This window comes from Talpa europaea (genome assembly GCF_964194135.1).
Source record: "Talpa europaea genome assembly, chromosome: 12".
Taxonomy (NCBI): domain Eukaryota; kingdom Metazoa; phylum Chordata; class Mammalia; order Eulipotyphla; family Talpidae; genus Talpa; species Talpa europaea.
Window position 1 is genome coordinate 4,833,592 of NC_140079.1, and position 21,190 is coordinate 4,854,781.

Sequence of the window (21,190 nt, forward strand, 5' to 3'; positions counted from 1 at the left end):
TCTCCTGTAAAACATAAGTTAATTTTAATGCAAAGCTATTTATTAAAGGAGACACTCCCATGAAAATCTTTCCATTTCCTGTGAGTTTACCTTTCCATTTATTACACTGAAGTAACCTTGCATTATATCGTTATGTAAATTTCAGGTATGCAAGGTTATTAATCAACGTTTTATATGCCACATTAAATTCACTACTAAAAGTTTAAATTTATCTTTCATTATACCATTGTCCTCATTCTGATTGAACCACCTCCAACCTCCCATCTTAGTGTTACCCACTAATTGCTCTTATATAGTCCAAAAGCAAGTTTTGTTTTATTGACATGATCTGCTTATTTGTTTTCTTTATTACATATGAGTGAAATCATATGGTATTTGACTTTCTCTGTTTGGCTTGTTTCAGAAAGGATATTTCTGTTCTTATCCTTTTGTTCTTCCAAATATAAATAGTATTCCGCTGTCTACATATACTGAATCTTTTTGGACATTTGTTGATCAGTGGAGACTTGGATTTTTCCTACCTCTTGGCTATTGCAGTGAACAGGGATGGAAAACACCTCTTGGAATTAGTGATTTTTATGTGTAGGTAGCAGCTAAATACTCAGAAGTAAGACATTTGCGTCATTGGAAACATATTCTTCAATGTTTGAGGAGTTTCTATACAGCTTTCCATAACAGATGCACAAGTTTACATTCCATCAACACTGTATAAGTGTTTTCTCTTCTTCCCCGAGACTCTGTGAGCTCAGTGACCAGCACAGGAAAGGAAATCTCCACCCTCTTCCAGAATTAAGAGATCAGGGTTTTCAGACAGAGCCCAGATGGCTTCATAATGGATCCCAGAGCAGAGAAAGGACGGTGGGACAGAGAACACAGCACTTCTTTGCAAATTATCAAGCAGACTTGAAACATTTGCACCCAAGGGACCTCAGTGGACAGCAGGGCTGGTGGCTGTGGTGGTCATTGCCTGTGCCCACAGCTGCAGGGGCACACATCCCACGTAGGTGCCTCCAACATACCAGTGCCAGTTGATTCCACAGCTTGAACCCAGTGGACTAGACCCTGTTCCAGTCACCAGGAGACTCAATCTATGGCAGGAAGTACCAGACAGAGATGGGGAGGGAGGTGAGGACACTGAAGACCAATTGGAGCTTCTGTGGAGGGTGGGGGCAGGAGTTGGAGGTGACAGAGTTCACTTCTCAACAAACTGAGACAACATTTAAGTCCCAGACTCCCCACTGCCCACCTCACACCAAGGTAAACTAGAAGAGAAACAAACAAAACTGACCCCCAGTACCCCAGCTCTAAAACTGGAATTGAGGTGACATAAATACTAGAAATCAAGGAACATCAAGCACAGAAGGAAGAAAAAGTAGCAAAACAGAAGTTCTGGCTCATAAATACAGGAGAGAGAAGCAGAGGAGTCCCAGCGACATGGAGCAACAACATTAAATATACACATGAATCATGGGAGGTGACTCAGGGCAGAGGGGCAGCTGGGAGACCTTGGAAAGTAGATCAAAGCACCAGAGAATCTTCACCAAATAACTGGACAATATGAAGAGAACATAAATCACTTCAGAAATATGGGGTCCAAGTGTAGAAATCACCCAATTAGGAAAGCAGAGAGAAATAAGACAGACATAGGACAAACAAGGAAATGCTACAAAGAATGTCAGACTCAGTGAAGAGTGGACACGTAAGAATAGTGGATGACCTACAATATGAAGAGGCAAGAGAGGAGTGATGCTTTTCAAAATAATCACAGCTGAGAATTTTCCAAACCTAAAGAATGAGAAAGAAGCATGAATGTGCAGGATATAGCGATAACACCCAAAATTTAAAGTGAAGATGATCTACACCATAACACCTCACTGTTAAATTATAGAAAATCAGGAAAAAGAAGAATTTTAAAAAAGGCCTGAAAATAAGAGACTTTGCAAAGGCATCGAAAGGAGGCTTTCCTCAGATTTTTCCCCAGTCACACTCAAGGACAGGGAAGAAGTGAAAAGTGTTCATAATCCTAAATACAAGGACTTCCAACCGAGAATACACTATCCTGCAGAATCATTCAATTGTGAAAGTGAATAAAAAAAAAAAGCTTCCCAAAGAAGTGAATGGAGGTTATCACTGTCAGGTGCCTTCCTGACCATAAAAGCCAAAAGGGTTCTTCCACAAGAAAGAAAAATGAAACACAAATCCTGAGCAAAATGACATCACCAGGAATAATATGGGTCGATGACAAAGCACTGAAAGGAGGAAGGAAGTTACGGAAGTAGGGACAGCTGAGGATTAGCCCTGTACGCTCATGGATAGTTTGATATGACAAGAGTTTTCTGCAGATAATTGTTAAGTTGCTTGTTTTTACATGATACAGTTGTACATTTTTTTTTCCATTTCTTTCTATTATTTTGTAGGTACCCAATTTCCTCTTTTAAACATTTTACTAAAGAAAAATTTGCTCTCACGATGTTTTTGGTAACACTGAACCCAGTACACAGAACAATAAAAGATAATTAAGGAAACACGGAAAACATATTTATAATGTATAAAAAACTGCTATCAAAGTGCGCATAAGACAAACGACAGGTTATATCTACCTGATGACAGGATCATGACTCAGTCCATGGACTGTGAGGCCTGCTGCTCCTGACCAGGCAATCTGAGGAAGCGGCCCCCGTCACGTGGGGGTTGCTCTGCAGCTGAAGAGCCTCCCCAGGGCCTGCTTTATGTCCCTGTTTCTGAGACTATAGATGAAGGGGTTCAGCATGGGGGTGACCACCGTGTACATCACCGAGGCTGTTGCACTGTCCCTGGAGTCATGGGTAGCGGCAGAGCTGAGGTACACGCCGAGCGCCGTCCCGTAGAACAGGGAGACCACGGAGAGGTGAGACCCGCAGGTGGAGAAGGCTTTGTACCTGCCGCTCACTGAGGAGATTTTCAAAACAGAGGACACAATCTTAGAGTAGGAGAAAAGGATGCCACTGAGAGGAATGATCGCCACAACCCCCGCTGCTAAATATATCACCAGCTCATTGAGGAAGGTGTCAGAACAGGCAAGCTGGACCACCTGGTCCAGTTCACAGAAGAAGTGAGGGATTTGCAGCTGTGAGCAAAAGGACAGTCGCAAAACCATTAAGCTGTGTAACAGAGAATCCAGAAGACTTAACACCCAGGATGCAAGAAGCAGGAGGCCACAGAACTGGGGGTTCATGATGACTGTGTAGTGCAGGGGATGGCAGATGGCCACAAACCGGTCATAGGCCATGGCTGTCAGGAGGAAGTTGTCCAGTCCTCCAAAGAGTAAGAAGAAAAACACCTGGCTGAGACAGCCCGCGTAGGTTATGGCTTTGTTCTGTGTCTGGATGTTGAGCAGCATCTTGGGGACGGTGGTGGAGGTGAAGCAGATGTCGGCAAAGGACAGGTTGGCGAGGAAGAAGTACATGGGGGTGTGCAGGTGGGAGTTTGTGACGATGGCCAGGATGATGAGGAGATTCCCAGTGACCGTGACCAAGTACATGGCCAAGAATGCCCAGAAGAGGAGGGGCTGCAGCGAGGCCTCTTCTGAGAGCCCCAGGAGGGTGAACGCTGTGGAGTGGGTTTGGTTTCCTGGCGCCAGGTCGCTGGTGAGCCTGGGGGATGGAGACAGAAGTGATGTAAACTAAACCACAGCAGAGCAATGAAGGAATGAGTTTAAATGTGGTGATTTCATTTTAAAACATTCAGTTAAGAGATTACATTTATAGAGCTGTGTCTGGTACCTGAATTTTCAAGGCGGTTGAATGGCCCACCTTCTCCTGATGCTGAAAATAATTAGCCATTCCAACATCCAATGAAAATATTTTTCAATTCAAATTTTTCTTGGAAAATTTTCTGAGATTTTCTTTTAAATAAGTTTTACCATGATATTATCCAAATATTGTTGGAATCATCGAGAAAAAGCAGAAATATCCTAGCCCCAGGGCCTCCCTTATGGCCTAGGATTTAAGTCTCAGGCTATCATCCAATCAGCCTGAGTGATCTCCAGCCCGGGAGATGACCCACATGGTATGGCAGGTCGCTGTGTCCCCCTGCTGCTCCACTCAGCAGTGTATTTCAGTAGATCTGCTTGTCTTGCTCCCCAGTCGTCTCTGGTGAGTCTTCTCGCCACCTGCATCTTTCAGGCCTACACCCCAGGTCTTCTATGCATAAATAGTTAAAAAAAAAAAAATATCCTAGCCCAAAAAAAAGTTTTCTTCTAAGTATCTGCGCGGTCTCATTAAATAATATTTCATATGGTGATTATTATTGTTAAGTAAAATAATGGAGTTGGATGGAGAGGTAGACTCAGGAGGAAACTTATATAATCACTTCCAATGTGGAGACGTTAAACAAAAAAATCTGAAATCAACGAGATTTTTTATATGAAGGCCATATCACGTGGCAACAATATATGCATGAAAAGAACATTTGGCTTTGGGGGAAATACCAGAAAAAGATGTCAGTAGAGGCGGTTCCTGGCAGTGTTACAGAAGCAGAAGTTGGGGTTGACAGGAGGGGGCCCTCCAGGTAGGGGGTGGGATGAGAGAGGTTGGCAGGAGGCCCCGATATCCTGATGCCTTGGAAGTTCCTGCATGAGACATGGTATATTTGCTGAGTTTCTACAGTGTAGATTGTGTTACATGTGCTGTGCCTAAGTGTGAGTGTTATGTATAACACCTATAATTTTCCGTAATTTAATCCCTCCATAAACTATAATGTCCTTTCCTTTCCTTATATTTCATCTCAATTCTGAGTATTTGATTATAGAAGACAGCTTCAACTTGGGACATATGCCTAATGTACTTCACTTTGTCGTAAGGGGTTATTTCCCTTATTTTGCCACACACACACACACTCTCTCTCTTCTGATCTATTAAGGCATTTTGTCCTGTGCATTGAGGCTGAGGTGAGAATTAGAAATCAAATTACTAAGGACAACGAAAATAGGAAGTGGTTTACTTTGCAAAGAATCAGCTCTCTAGAAATGTATTAAAGAAAGTTATTTTCCTCTGCATTTTAAGTCACTGGATGCCTAAAAACTAAGAACTTTGGCCTGTACCTTTATTTATTCGTATTTATTTGAAACCGAGGAAATATCGGGGTACCCCCACCAGGTATTGCCACCATAGTGCGCCCACACACACTCACTCATATTCCACCACCTCAAACCATTCTGCTTCCTTCCCGCCTGTTCTTCTGCTTCCCCCGGCTTCCACCGTTGGTGTCTCAGCTCTGTAGTCAGCTGTCAAGGGTTAGATTCCCAGCTTGTCTTCATCTGTTAGTTACTTTATATTCCACGTATCAGTCACACCCTCTGATATTTATATTTCTCATGACTTATTTCCCCTAGCATTATGATTTCAAGCTCCATCCATGTTGCCACACGTGGCATAGCTTATCTTTTTTGATTGCTGAGTAGTATCCATGGTGTTTATATACTACATCTTTTTTTTATATATACTACATCTTCTTGATCTGCTCATATGTTAGGATGTTTCAGCTTTAATGTACAGTGCTGCAATAAACATGGGAGAGCTAGTTTCCTTTCAAATTTTTTTTTTTTAATTTTTTGGATGAATGCCTGAGAGTGTGATTACTGGGTCATGGTGGGAGACCCATATTTACAGTTTGAGACACGTCCTCACTGCTCTCTGTAAGGGCTGGACCAGCTGCACTCCCACCCGCAGCGAGTGTGGCCCACTGCCCTGCATCTGAACAGCATCCCGTCAGGGTCAGTTCCTTTACACCGTCTGCTTCTTGGAGGGCCCCAGTTACCATCAACTCTGACTGGAATAAGCTGATTGGCAGATAAATGAATAGGTGAATGAATACAATAGTGTTTAATAGTACAAGTGTCAGGGTCTCAATTTATTGAGAAGTTTGGTCATGTTTCTCCTAAATATGTGTTTTCCAGAGAAGACACGTAGATGGTCAGCAAGCACATGAGGGGGTGCTCAGGATCACTCACCAGGGAAATGGAATTCCGAACCAGGAGCTGTCACCTCCAGCTGCTGAGAGAGCTCCCAGGGAGATGACCAAAGTGGGAGTGGGTTGCAGAGAACCCTAGATGCTGTCGTGGGCTAATACGCTGCTGCAGCCACGGTGGATAAGCAAACAGAGGCACCTCAAAATAGCAAAATACACTCCCTCGTGATCTGTTCATATATCTACAAAGGCAACGAAAACAGGACATCGAAAAGCTATCCACACCCCGTTTATTGATCAAAATTTAGGAAAAAACCTATGAGTTTATCATTGGATGAGTAAAGAAAATAATGTGTACATGTATAGATATAAAAGTATATTCACAATACATGTATGCAATTGCTCTTAATTGTCCAATAAATATACATGGATTATCTAAACATATAAGGTGTAATACATACTCAGGATAGTGTGTTGTTACAATACGTTCTATATAGCAAAATATCAAATAATATCCAGTCAAGAGAAGGAAGGACACCCTGCCCTTTGTGACAACCCGAGCACCTAAGAACGTTGTGCCACGTGACACAAGTCAGAGAACTACAAACACTGGACATCACTTCTGTGTGTGGTCCTAGAACAGACTTAAAAAGCTTCCACGGACCAGGGTGGGGAATTTGCAAGAGTCTGTTTCAGGACACAAACTTGAAACTGGTGGGTGAATAAGGTTCTGAAATCTACTGCATTGTGACAGAGTCAACAGTATTTTCTTACAACATTCAAAGTTATCAGGAGTTTATTTCTTAGTAATTTTGTGATGAAAATAAATATTAATTGTGTGTATTGATGGAGGTGTCAGCTAGTGCTCCAGGGGTCATCATATTGCAGTATATAAATACATGAAATCAACATGTTTTTCTCCAACTTTCACACTCTTTCAATTCAATTAAATCTCAATGAAAATACAACAAATCGAATCACAAAAGGGAGGAGGCATAAGAATGAGGGAAAACAGATGTGACATGAACACAGTGTGTGTAATTTATTATTAACACTAAGAATGAAGGAAACAGCGGATGTTTCAATACATGGTGGGACACAGTAGATCGACTGAGGCCCACACAAAATGGAAAGCTTTCAAGCATTTTTCCCACAAGCCTGTGTATATGTGGGAGAATTAAGTGCAAAACACTTGTTTTGAAAAACTCCAGTTCTTTTTGAATATTTGAATTACAAATCAGAATAAAAATGCAGGCTCTACATAAATAAATTGTAGGAATGAGCACAATTTGTCATTGAAAAAGCAAAATTCTAACAAGGAAAACTATGCAGATTTGCCGGGAATAGAGTGGTTGCAGAGAAAACTCGTTAGTATCCCACAACTGACATTAAAGAAAAAGTATTTCTTCTGTGAGCACCAAATAGAGTGGACGCACTACTCACTGTTCCTCTCCTCAGCTGCTCTGTGAGGTCATCTGCCTCCATTACTCTGGCTTCTTCTAATACAGATCACCTGCTCACACACCCCATCCTAAAACTGAGCCCTCACTTCAGTGCTGTCCCCATCGCATTTAATACTTTATTTTCCTGCTGCCTCAACTCCAGACCTTCTTGGCTGGTCCTAACGTTGCTGGAACCATTTACGCCTCTCACACCCCCTTCAGTCTCATCCTAACAGATTTTCCTTCCTGTCTCTTCACTGTCAGCACCATCTCTGTATTGTTGAGAGCAGTGGACAGTTTTGAGTCACAAATTAAGTAAATTAATTATAAAGTGACCAGTCAGTCAAGCAAGAGAACAAGGGAACCTCTTGTCCCTGGGCCTGGTTTGATCTCTGTGACCTGAGGCAGAACTTCTCAGTTTGCATTTTCCCTGGATCTGTCCCAAGTGCCTGCTGGGCTCTGAGACTCACCTGGGTGGGGGCTGTGAGGGGGGCTTCTCCATGTAGCGTCTGAGTCCCTCCTGGACACTTGAGGATGGATCTGGGCTGTGTCACAGACAGGATCTCAGGAGGGCGCCAAGGTCTGGTCCCTGGGCAGAGGTCGGGCTCCACAGACAGGAATCATGTCTTCTCCGGTCCCGGTTTGGACAGTCTGAGGGACCGAGGGAGACAGGGTATTTACCGCCCTCCACGCGGTCTCATTAGCCACACCTCACTCTCCTGCTCCAAGCTCTGAGCTCATGAGTTCCCTTTGGACACTGGTCTGGACAGAAGGAAAGTTTCTTAATGATTTTCCGTTCCCGAGAGACTAGATTAGATGTCAAGTGCATCCAGTTTTCGTTACTCCTTTTGCATGAACTCCCGCACCTTCCACAGATGTCGCCACCCAGAACTCTACTCTCACTCTGTGTTCAGTTTTCTAAATGTGTCCCTGTGGCACCATCTTGACTTGGTGTCCTGGATCATCAAGGCACAAATGTGTTGGGGGCACAGACAACCCCTATATGACCAATAATGCTATTCCCCTCACACACCAGATAACCGAGTCCTCTGTTAAAACCTTAGCCAGCATATTCCTTGTGTTCATGCCACTCTTGCAAAAGTAAATAGGAACCTCTTTTTTTTTTTTTTATTTTATTGTGCTGTGACTGCAGCAGCCTTATGTTTGAATCTCCAGAAGGAAACGCCTGTGTTCCTAACCAGCTAAATGTGCAGGGCCCAAGAGTGAAGATTTTGTAACTGCCACCCTCACTATGAAGCCCGTGCCCCTCCTCAGCCCCCCAAGAACACATGTCAAGCTTAGCAGCACCAAGAAGTGCTAACCCCCCACACCGCTGCCAGCTCGGGGGCAGCTCCAACAGAAGTCCTCTCCTGTCACGGGCATCACCGTCCACTCAGGTCACCGTCCTCATCCCCAGCTGCAGTTTTCAGTTGTCTGAGCAACTTCTAAATCGTGCCCGTATTTCACAGCCAATGCAGGGCCCATGAGGAGGCAGAGCAGGCATGACAAGGATGTCCAAGTGAGGGTCTCCGGTTGGTTTCCAGCAGCCAGAGAAGGGCTTGTAGTGACCTGTGACGGACTCGTCTCAGTACTGAATGTTCTTCTTCAGGAGACAATCGACTTTCCTTAACTTTCCTGTCTTTAATGTCCACTGTGTGGCCACACAACTCAACAGGGATGTCCTCACACCCGTACCAGGTACCAGGTCTATGCAAGTTAGGCACATTCTGGGAAATAACTCAGTGTTACATCAGGCCACCTAATGGCTCTCTGGGCTTGGACTAACTGGCTCTCTCCGTCCACCAGATGTCCCCTAACCAGCTGGGCACCTCACGTTGGACTTGACATGTCTCTGTGGGTGTGGACCAGGAGAGGAAGAAACTCAACAGCCCAGTTACTATTTATTTCTTTAATGGTCAGAATGATGATGTACAGATATCACCTTCCCTTACGTACGCAGTCTTAGTGCTGCAGTGCTGTTTTCTTTTACTGTACGGAGCATTTTGGCTGATATAGTCCCAAGTATTTATATTCTCCTTTGTTTCCCTTGCTGCTGGAGATGAATCTACAAACACGTCTGAAATTTTTATTGCAGAGAGTTTCCCCAAGTTTTCTCATATGTGTTACAGTTTTGGATGTTACATCAAAATTTTGTTCATTTTGAATTGATTATTCTGTGTTTTAAGAGAGAGTCATCTAGTTTCACTCTTCTGAGTGTGTGCCCAGTTTTCCCAATACCATTTACAGAAGAGGCTCCTTGCTCTGGTGTATGTTCTCGGCTCAAATTTGTAGATTAACTGTTCCTATAAGTCTGCTTTATTTCTGGGGTGTTGATTCTATCCCATTGGTCTCTGTGTCAGTTATAGTTCCCTGACCATTTTATTTATCCAGTATTGTTTTAATTCTCATAACTTTATAGTATAGTTTGAAATCTGCTATTGTAATAGAGACATTTGAACTTTTTTTGTCAGAGTTGCTTTGCTATCCAGGGTCTTTTGTGGTTATATATAAAGTTCAGTAATGTATGTTTTATTTCTTACAATGTGCCATTGAAAAATTCAGGTGAATGTGTTGACTCTGTAGACTGCATTGTGGAGGATGTTCATTGTGGCCACATTGATTCTTCCAATCCATTCGCAAGAAATAACTTTCCATTTCTTTGTGTCATTATTATTTCTTTGACAGAACTTATAGTTTTCTTAGTTCAGGCCCTTCACATCCTTTGTTAAGTTTACTAACTAGGTATTTAACTTTCATTTGTTTGGTGTGGTTGTAAATTGGATCATTTTCTAACTTTTTCATCCTCTAACTATTGTGTATATATGGGAAGGCAGCTGATATCTTTGTGTTTATCCTGCCACATTAACTGAACGGGCTGATTGTTTCAGTGAGAGCCGACATCCACGTATCCTGAAAACCCTAAAAACTGGACATAAATGGAACTCATCCTAAAATAATGAACACTATTTACAGGCATTTATTTCTGAAAACATCCATCTGAATATTGGTTTGTTATTCCCACAATGCTATATGCAAGAAAACAGACGTAAGGCCATCTTTTTAAAACATAATTTAAGAAAGCATTTGAATCTCACTAATCTCCTGTGTATTCTGTATGAAGGGACCCATGCCGCATGTCTGCTAAATTTCTTATTGCTACTCTAAATCAGTAATGTTGCATTATATGTTAAAATGCATCATAGCCTCATTATTCACTTTGAAATGTAAATTAATTGTAATACAAAGCTATTAATTAAAGGAGACACTCCCATTAAATTGTTTCCATTTCTTTTGAGTTCAGTTTTTAATTGTTAAATTGAAGTAATGTTGCATTATAACCTTATATGTATTTCTGGTATACATGATTATTAATCCACATGAGTATATGCAACATTTAGTTCACTGCTAAAAGTTCAAATTTACCTTTCATGATACCATTGTCCTCTGTTTCTGATTTAACCACCTCTCTTCTCCAATCTTTCTGTTAGCCACTAATTTTTCTTATATAGTCCAAAAGTATATTTTGTTTTATGGACATGATCTGTTCGTTTGTTTTCTTTATCACATGTGAGTGAAATCATATGGTATTTGACTCTGTCTGCTTGGCTTATTTCAGTAAAGATAATTCTGTTGTTTCCCTTGTGTTGTTGCAAATGGTGCAATTTCATCTTTTTAATATCCAAATAGTATTCCATCATCTACATAAACCATATCTTTTTGTCCAGTGGTTGATCAGTTGGATTCATTCTACCTCTTGGCTATTATAAATACCATTGCAGTGAACACGGGTGACACATAACTCTTTGAATAAGTGTTTATGGGGGTATTTTCCAGCTAAAAGCTCACAGTGAAACAATTGGATCACAGGGAACTTATATTCTTAAATTTTGAGGGATTTCCATACTACTTCCATAACAGATGCACAAGTTTCCCTTCCACCAACATAAGTGTTTCCTCTTCCGGTGGGGCCCCTGTGAGCTCAGTGACCAGGATAGGAAAGGAAATCTCCAGCCTCTACCAGAGTGAGGAGATCAGAGTTTTCAGCGGAGCCCAGATGGCTTCATAATGGATCCCAGAGCAGAGGAAAGGACAGTGTGACAGAGAACAAACCACTCCTTGTAAAGTTTGAAGCAGACTTGCAGCATTTGCAACCCAGGACCCTCAATGGACAGCAGGGCTAGGGGCTGTGGTGTGGTCATTGCCTGTGGCTACAGCTGTATAATGGGCACACTGAGCCCACAGCTGCTCCCTTCATATCCAGGCCAGCTGAGTCCAAGATGGAACCCTGTGGACTAGACCCAGCTCTATCACCAGAAGACTCAGTCCATGGCGGGAGCGACCAGAAGGAGGTGGGGAGGGAGTTGAGGACAACTGAAGACCAATTGGAGTTTCTGTGAGGGAGGAGGGTGGAGGTGACAGAGTTCACTTCTCAACAAACTGAGACAACATTTAGTTCCCAGACCCACAACTGCCTCCACCTCAAGCCAAGGAAATCTAGAAGAGAAACAATCAACCTAACCCACAGCACCCCAGCTATACACCTGGAAATGAGGTGACATAAATAGTTAAAAATCAAGGAACATTTGAGCACAAGAAAGATAAAATAAGTAGCAGAAAAGAAGGTCTGTTTCATAAAGACAGCAGAGAGAAGCAGAGGAGTCTCGGCGAAGTAAATGAAACAATATTAAATACACCGGTGAGTTATGGGACGTGACTCAGGGCAGACAGGCAGCTGCGAGGCAGTAGCAAGAAGATAAAAGAACATGGGAGCGCCTCACCAAAGAGATGGACAGTATTGAGAGAACACAAAAGAGTCTCTGCATGTTCACAAAGACAGATATAGAAAGTGTTTTAAATAGAATTAAAATGCAAACAAAATAAATTTGGAAATGAGGATCCAATTCTATAAATCACCCAATAAGGAAAACAGAGAGAAATAGACACAGACACAGGAAAAATAAGGAAATGCTGCCCAAAATCCCAGCCTCAGGGAGAAGTGGACACATAACGACAGTGGATAATCCAAAAGGTGAAGAGAGAAGGAGGGACACATTTCAATAAAATCATACCTGAGAATTTTCCAACCTAAAGATTGAAATAAGCACAAATAACCAGGAAGTACTGTGAGCCCTGCTGCTCCCAACCAGGTAATCTGAGGAAGCGGCCCCCGTCACGTGGGGGTTGCTCTGCAGCTGAAGAGCCTCCCCAGGGCCTGCTTTATGTCCCTGTTTCTGAGACTGTAGATGAAGGGGTTCAGCATGGGGGTGACCACCGTGTACATCACCGAGGCGATTGCACTGTCCCTGGAGTCGTGGGTAGCGGCAGAGCTGAGGTACACGCCGAGCCCCGTCCCATAGAACAGCGAGACCACGCAGAGGTGAGACCCGCAGGTGGAGAAGGCTTTGTACCTGCCACTTGCTGAGGAGATTTTCAAAACAGAAGACACAATCTTAGAGTAGGAAAAAAGGATGCCACTGAGAGGAATAAGCCCCAAAATCCCTGCTGCTAAATATATCACCAGCTCATTGAGGAAGGTGTCAGAACAGGCAAGCTGGATCACCTGGTCCAGGTCACAGAAGAAGTGAGGGATTTCCAGCTGTGAGCAAAAGGACAGTCCCAAAGCCATTAAGCTTTGTAATAGAGAATCCAGAAGAATTAACACCCAAGATGCAAGAAGCAGGAGGCCACAGAACTGGGGGTTCATGATGACCATGTAGTGCAGGGGATGGCAGATGGCCACAAACCGGCCGTAGGCCATGGCTGTCAAGAGCAAGTTGTCCACTCCTCCAAAGAGTAAGAAGAAAAACATCTGGCTGAGACAGCCCGCGTAGGTTATGGCTTTGTTCTGTGTCTGGATGTTCAGCAGCATCTTGGGGACGGTGGTGGAGGTGAAGCAGATGTCGGCAAAGGACAGGTTGGCGAGGAAGAAGTACATGGGGGTGTGCAGACGGGGGTCCGTGACGATGGCCAGGATGATGAGGAGATTCCCAGTGACCGTGACCAAGTACATGGACAAGAATGCCCAGAAGAGGAGGGGCTGCAGCGAGGCTTCTTCTGAGAGCCCCAGGAGGGTGAACGCTGTGGGGTGGGTTTGGTTTCCTGGCTCCAGGTCGTGGTTGAGCCTGGGGGATGGAGACAGAAGTGATGTCAACTTAACCACAGCAAAGCAATCAAGAAATGAGTTTATCTCCACATCCTCACCAACAATTGTTGTTGCTTGTTTTTTTCATATGTGCCATTATCACTGGTGTAAGATGGTATCTCATTGTGGTTTGATTTGCATTTCCCTGATTACAAGTAATGTTTAATATTTTTTCATATGCCTGCTGGCCATTTGCATTTTCTCTTTGGAAAAGTCTCCTTTTATCTCTTCTCCCCATTTTTTGACTGGGTTGTTTACTCTATTTTTGTTGAGTTTCCTCAACTCTTTGTAGATCTTTGTGTTCTCTGCCTTATCGTTAGTATGTGTGCAAAAATTTTCTCCCAATCAGTAGGCGTCTCTTTGTTTTTGTTAAAGGAACTCTCCTGCACTGCTAGTGGGAGTGAAAACTGGGCCAATCACTATGGAAAGCTGTGTGGAGGTTCCTCAACCTGCTAAAGATGGAGCTTCCATGTGATCCAGCAATATCACTCCCAGGTATCTGCCCAAATGGCACAACAATATTATTCCAAGGCAGACATGCACCCCTATGTTTATTGCAACACTATTTACAGTATGTAAGCTATGGAAACAACCCAAATGCCCCAAAATAGCCAACTGGATCAAGAAGATGTGGTACATATATGCAATGGAATATTACTCAGCAATCAAAAAAGATAAACTCATGCAATTTGCAGCAACATGGATAGAGCTGGAAAGGATCATGCTCTTGAAATAAGCCTGAAAGAAAAAGAAAACTACAGGATGGTTTCACTTACAGGAGGAATGTAGAGGGTACAAATAAGGGATCAGGGACAAAAGTTATTATAATAAAGTAAAAATCAAAATGAATAAGCAACTATAAACTAGAGACATTCTGCAGGAGGGGAGAAGGTAGTTGGATCAAAACGGGTGGGAAGAGCACAAGGGACTGTGGTGATGGGACACGAGTCAATTGATGGTGGGAATTTCATGGGGACTGTAACTGAGATGAGAAAGCATACATTGAAAAAAATGAAGGATGATGTAAAAATATATAAAAAATTAAAAAAAATTTTAAATATAAAAAAGAGTTTAAATGGCATAATTTTATTTTAATACATTCAGTTAATGTATTTCATCTCATAGAGATAGTGCCTGTTATCTGAAATTTTCTTTCTTTTTTATTTTAAAGATTTATTTATTTATACAAGAACAGGGGTACGGGCCAGATACACAGGAGGTGAGAGGATTCACTAGAGACAGAGGGGGAACAGAACAGGCAGACTGACAAAACACACTGCTTAGGGGAGCAGCGGGCATGACAGGAGAGGTCTGCTGTGCCATGCGGGACCCTTGACGGCAGGCCAGGATCGAACTGGCGCTGCAGAGGCTGCGGACAGCGTCAGAGTGCAGCGCTCAACCACTTGCACCACCAGGGGAGGCCTTAAAAATTTTCTTTTTTTTAAAGATTCATATATTTATACATACAAGTGCTGGGGTACAGGCCAGATATGTGGGGCGGGGATGAGAGGATTCACCAGAGACAGAGTGGGGAGCAGAACAGGCGGATTGACTAAAATCCACTGCTGAGGGGAGCAGTGGGAGAGACAGGAGAGGTCTGCTGTGCTATGTGGGTAGCTCCCTGGCCATGGATCACACTCATGTTGAGGAGGACATCGATAGCTAGACAGTACTGTGTTTAACCCCCTGCATCATCCGGGAAGCCCATGTTACCTGAAATTTTCAAGGCTATTCATGACTCACCTTCTCTTGATGCTGAAAATAATTAGCCATTCTTTCATCTAATTCAAACATTTTTCCAAGTCAAAATTTCTTTGAAAATGTCCTAATATTTTCTTTGAAATACATTGAACCAATTACATTATCCAAATATTTTTGGAATCAAGGAGAAAAAGCAGTTAGACTACATTGAAATATTCTAGCCCTAGGGCCTCCCTAGTGTCCTAGGGGTTAAGTCTCAGGCAACCACCAGGACTGCCTGAGTTTGATCCTCAGCCAAGGAGCTGACCCGCAAGGTGCAGCAGACCTCTCCTGTCTCCGCGCTGCTCCCTGAAGCAGTGGATTTCAGTTGCTCAACATGTCTTGCTCCCCATTCTTATCTCCGGTGAGTCCTCCCACCCCTGCACCTCTGGCCTGCACCCCAGTTTTTGTATGCATAAATAATTAATAAATCTATTTTTTTAAAAGAAAAATCCTAGCCCCAAACAAGTTTTCTTCTAAGTATGTGTGTCAACTCGGTAAATGATATTTCCTATGGTGATCATTAATGTTAAGAAAAATAATGGAGTTGGATAAAGAGGTTGAATGTAGAGGAAACATGTATAATCACTTCCAATTAGGAGACTTTGAACAAAAAAAATGTGAAGTCACCAGGATTTTTTATATAAAGGAGATATCATGTGGTGAAAATACATGCATGAGAAGAACATTTGGATTTGGGGAAATAGCCAGAAAAAGATGTCAGTACAGGAGCATTCCTGGCCTGGCGCAATTACAGATCCCAGAAGCAGGGGTGTAACAAGATGGGGCGCTCCAGATTGGGGATGAGAGGAGAGAGTGGGCAGGAGGCCCCAACACCCTGCTGCCGAGTGAGGTCCCTGCATATGACGTTGTATATTTGCTGATCTTCTAGATGTGGATTGTGTTACGTGTGCTGAGCCTAAGTGTGAACATTATGTATTACATGCATAAATGATCCATCATTGAATCCCTTCATAAAATACAATGTTTTCCCTCTATTTTCTGCTAAATTCTGAATGTTTGATTACAGAAGACAGCTCCACTGGGACAGATGTTTCATCTGTGCTTCTCTTACCTGTAATAAGGGTCATTTCCCTGATTTCAGCCACACACACACTTTCTGATCCCCGCTTAAGGTCTTGTGTCCTCTGCATTGAGGCAGAGCTGTATTTGGAAATCACTATGAAGAGCAAAAGTAAGAAGTGTTTACTTTTCAAAGAATCAGCTGTCCAGAACTGTTGTAAAGAAATTTGTTATTTTCCTTTGCAGTTTAAAACACTGGTTACCTAAAAATTCAAGAACCTTGCTCTGTATCCTTATTTATTCATATCTATTTGTAACTGAAGGAATATTGGGGTACCCCCGCCAGGTATTGCCACCATAGTGTACCCACACCCACTCACCCATATTCCACCACCACAGACCATTGTGCTTCCTTCCCTCTTTGCTGTTTCCCCTTCCCCCGGCCTCCCTGCTTGGTGGTTCAGTTCTGTGGTCAACCCTCAATGGTCAGATTCCAGCTTATCTTAATCTGTTCATTTAGTTACTTTATTCCAGATAGTGATCACATCATCTGATATTTAACATTATCAAAACACATTTTCACTTATGATTATGATTGCACTTTCCATCCTTGTTGCCACAAATGGCATACATTTATCTTTTTCATGACTAAGTAGTATTCCATTGTGTGTATATACTACATCTTCTTGCTCTGTTCATATGTTCAGATGTTTCAGCTATAATATGTAGTGCTGCAATAAACGCAGGAGTGCAAGTTTTATTTGCAATTAATTTTTTGAATTTTGTGGACACATACTTAGGAGTGGAATTACTGGGGTCATATGGCAGATCCATGTTTACTGCTGGTGCAACAGCAGTCTGTCCCTTCCCTCCATGTTGTTTATTCCTGAGACCATCATATCCCACATGCGCTATTTCTTTGTGCTCCCTCATATGTGTTCATACATGTACAAAGGAAATGAACACAGGACATTGAAAAGCTATCTGCACCCACTTGCTTAGTGAGCAAAATGTAGAAATAACCTATAAGTCTATCATGGACAAATAAAGGACAAATACGTACATATGTAGATATAAAAAATATATGCGCTGTATTATATGTGTACACGATTGCTCTTACTGTCCAAATGAATATACATGGATTATGTAAAACATGTAATGAGTAATATACACACAGGGTATGGTGTTGTTATAATACACATTCTATATAGTAAAATATCACATGATATCCAGTGAAGGGAAAGAAGGCACCACACAGGCACCTAAGAACATATTGCTACGTGATAGAAGTCAAGGAACTACAGATACTGCTATCACTTCTGGTGCGGTCCTGAAACAAAATGAAATTGGTGACAGGGACCGGGGTGGGACATTTGTTAAAAGTTGTTTCAGGACACACATTGGAAGCTGCTGAATGAACAAGGTTCTGCAAATCTACTGCATGTGACAGTCAGCAGTGCTTCCTGCAACCTTCCCAGTTGTGAAGAGATGATTTCTGAAACGTGTTGTGACAAAAATAAATATTAATTGTGTGTATTGAGGAGGTGTCAGCTAGTGCTGCAGTGGTCATCATATTGCAGTAGATTTCTATAGCCAATCAACATGTTTGTCTCCAACTTTCACACTGTTTCATGTCAACTAAATATCAATGAAAATACAACAGGTCACATCACAACCGTGAAGAGACATAGTAATGAGGAAACACAGATGTGACATGAACACAATGTGTATACTAGGTTTAGTACTACTAAGACTGCAAGAACAGCCTGTGTTTAACATGCATAGTGGGACACAAAGGATCGACTGAGGCCCACACACAAATTGAAAACTTTCAAACATTTTACACAACAATCTACATATATGGGAGAATTAACTGCCAAGTATTTATTGTGAAAAACTCTCATTCTATTTCAATATTTGAAAGAGAAACCAGAATAAAAGCTCAGGCTGTAAGTAAGTAAACTGTAAGAATGAGAACAATTTGTAATTGAAAAAAGCAAAATTCTAACAAGCAAATCTATGCAGATTTGCCAGTGCTAGAGTGGTTGTGAAGTAAAACTCTTTAGTCTCCCCAACTGACATTAAAGAACAAGGATTACTTCTGTGAGCACCTGCTGTGAGGGAACCCTACACACTGTTCCTCTCCTCAGCTGCCCTGTGAGGCCATCTGCCACCATTACTCTGGATCTCTCCAACACAGATGCCCTGCTCATCACCCCGCCACCCCGTCATCCCTTTGTATTTAACACTTTATTTCCTGCTCCCTCAAATCTGGACCTTCCTGAATCTGTCCTAACTTTGCTGGAACCACGTTAAGCCCCCCACTCCCCCTGCAGTCTCATCCTAACAGGTTTTCCTTCCTGTCTCTTCACTGTCAGCACCATCTCTGTATTGTTGAGAGCAGTGGACAGTTTTGAGTCACAAATTAATTAATTATAAATTGGTGAGTCAGTCAAGCAAGAGAACAAGGGAACCTCTTGTCCCTGGGCCTGGTTTGATCTCCGTGACCTGAGGCAGAATTTCTCAGTTTGCATTTTCTCTGGATCTGTCACAAGTGCCTGCTGGGCTCTGAGACTCACCTGGGTGGATGCTGTGAGGGGGGCTTCTCCATGTAGCCGTCTGAGTCCCTCCTGGACGCTTGAGGATGGATCTGGGCTGTGTCACAGGCAGGATCTCAGGAGGGCGCCAAGGGCTGGTCTCTGGGCAGAGGTCGGGCTCCACAGACAGAAATCATGTCCTCTCCGGGCCCGGGTTGGACAGTCTGAGGCACCGGGGGAGACAGGGTATTTACTGCCCTCCACGCGGTCTCATTAGCCACACCTCATTCTCCTGCTCCAAGCTCTGAGCTCATGATTTCCCTATGGACACTGGATTGGGCAAAAGGAAAGTTTGTTAATGATTTTCTGATCCCAAGAGACTAGATTAGATGTCAAGTGCATCCAGTTTTGTTACTCCCTATCATTCATGTTGTAACCACCGAGCACCCTGTTCTAATTCCGTGTTCAATTTTTCAAAATGTGCTGGGAATTGCATGGGGACTATAATCAAGATGAAAATGCAAACATTGTGCAAGAAAGGAAAAATGATGCAAAATATAGATAAAATAAAACAAATATTTAAAAATCTGTGCTGAGGATCCCAACTTGACTTGGTATCCTTGATCAGGCACAAATGTTTTGGGCGCACAGACTCCCATCATATGCCCAGTAGTGCTGTTCCTCTCTCGTAAAGATGAGAACCGAGCCCTCTGTATAAAACTTTAACATCCACGCTCCTTGTTTTCATGTCACTTTTGCCAAAGCAAATAGGAATTTCTTCTTTGTTTTTACTGTGATGTGACTGCAGCAGCCTTATGTTTGAAACTCCAGAAGGCAACGCCTGTGTTCCTCACCAGCTCAATGTGCAGGGCCCAAGAGTGAAGATTTTGGTAACTGCCGCACTCACCCTGAAGCCTGTGCGCCTCCTCTGACCCCCGAGACTAAGCACGAGTCCTGCTTAGAGCACAGGGAGCTGCTAACACACTTCCCTGCTTCCAGCGTGAGGTGCTGCCCACAACAGTCCACTCCTGACACTGTGTGTCCCATCCTCACAGGTCACCACATCATGCGAGCAGCGCAGCAGTTGACTGAGCAACCTCTAAACCCTGACCGGTCTTCACTGCCAAAGCAGGGCCCGTGACAGCCCCCGGGGAGGCAGGAGCCGGCACCACAACGAACTCCAAGTGAGGGTCGCCCGTTGCTCTTCTAGCAGCCAGAGAAAGGGCTTGTGGTGATGTGTGATGACTCGCCTCAGTACTGAAAGTCTTCTTTGAAAGACTATAGAGTTTCCTTATCTTTCTTGTCCTCAGTGTCCACTTTGTTGCCACACAACACAGTAGGATGTTTTCACACCCCAGCAGGTCACTTGCAAGTTAGGCACGTTCTGGGAAATAACTCGATGTTACATCAGACAATCCAGTGGCACCCTGGGCTTGGCCTGACAGCCTCTCTTTCCGGACAGATATTTCCAGCCAGCTGTGCACCTCCCAGTGAACTGGACCCGTCTGTCTCTGTTGTTGTGGAACAGGGGAGGAAGGACCTCAACAGCCCAGGTTCTTCCTATGTCTTTGTTTTTCAGAATTATGCTGTTCAGATACACCCTCCCCTTCAGCAGGTGTCTTGTTGCTGTAGTGCTATTTTCTTGGGCTGTACAGAGCATTCGGGTTGCTATAGGCCCAATTATTTATGTTCTCCTTTGTTTCCCTTGCTGCTGGGGATGATTCCACGAACACATCTGAAACTTACATTGCAGAGTTCTCTTCTATGTGTGTTATGGTTTTCGGACTTACCACAAAGTCTTTTTTTTCATTTTCAATTGATTTTTGTGTGTTTTGAGAGAGGGTCGTCTAGCTTCATCCTTTTGCATGCGTGTCCAGTCTTCCCAATCCCATTTACTGAAGAGGCTCCTCGCTCCGGTGTATGTTCTTGGCTCCCATTTTGTAGATTAACTGTTCCTATATGTCTGATTATTTCTGGGGTCTTGATTCTATCCATTGGTCTCTGTGTCATCGTCCCGTACCATTATAATTATCCAGTGTTACTAAAATCATTATAGCTTTATACTATAGTTTGAAGTCTGGTATTATAATGACTTTTTCCTTTTAATGTCATATATGCTTTGCGCTGTGGGGTCTTTTGTGGTTCCTTATGAAAATTGGTAATGTTCTTTTTACTTAACCTTTTGCACTCTGCTGTCCCCTCTCAGGGGATATCGGAATTCTAGCATATCACTCGGATGTCCACTCTCAGGGGACATTGCAATTTATTAGTGATTACGGGGAATTGAGTTATTTCAACACAACTTTTTGAGACATGCATGTTTCCCTGAAGTTTTATCTTGAAATGGCACAAGAAATTAA

The 21,190-nt window shown here is 43.0% G+C and overlaps 1 protein-coding gene across 1 annotated transcript; it reads right to left on the minus strand.

Moving 5' to 3' along the window:
- Positions 1-2,680: 2,680 nt before the first annotated feature.
- LOC311180657 (olfactory receptor 7A17-like) lies at positions 2,681-19,877 on the minus strand (the record flags this gene model as incomplete). The annotated part of the gene is made up of 3 exons (XM_084248571.1): positions 2,681-3,319; positions 13,186-13,510; positions 19,738-19,877. The coding sequence occupies 3 exons, from the start codon at positions 19,875-19,877 to the stop codon at positions 2,681-2,683; spliced, it is 1,104 nt and encodes a 367-aa protein (XP_084104697.1).
- Positions 19,878-21,190: the final 1,313 nt, after the last annotated feature.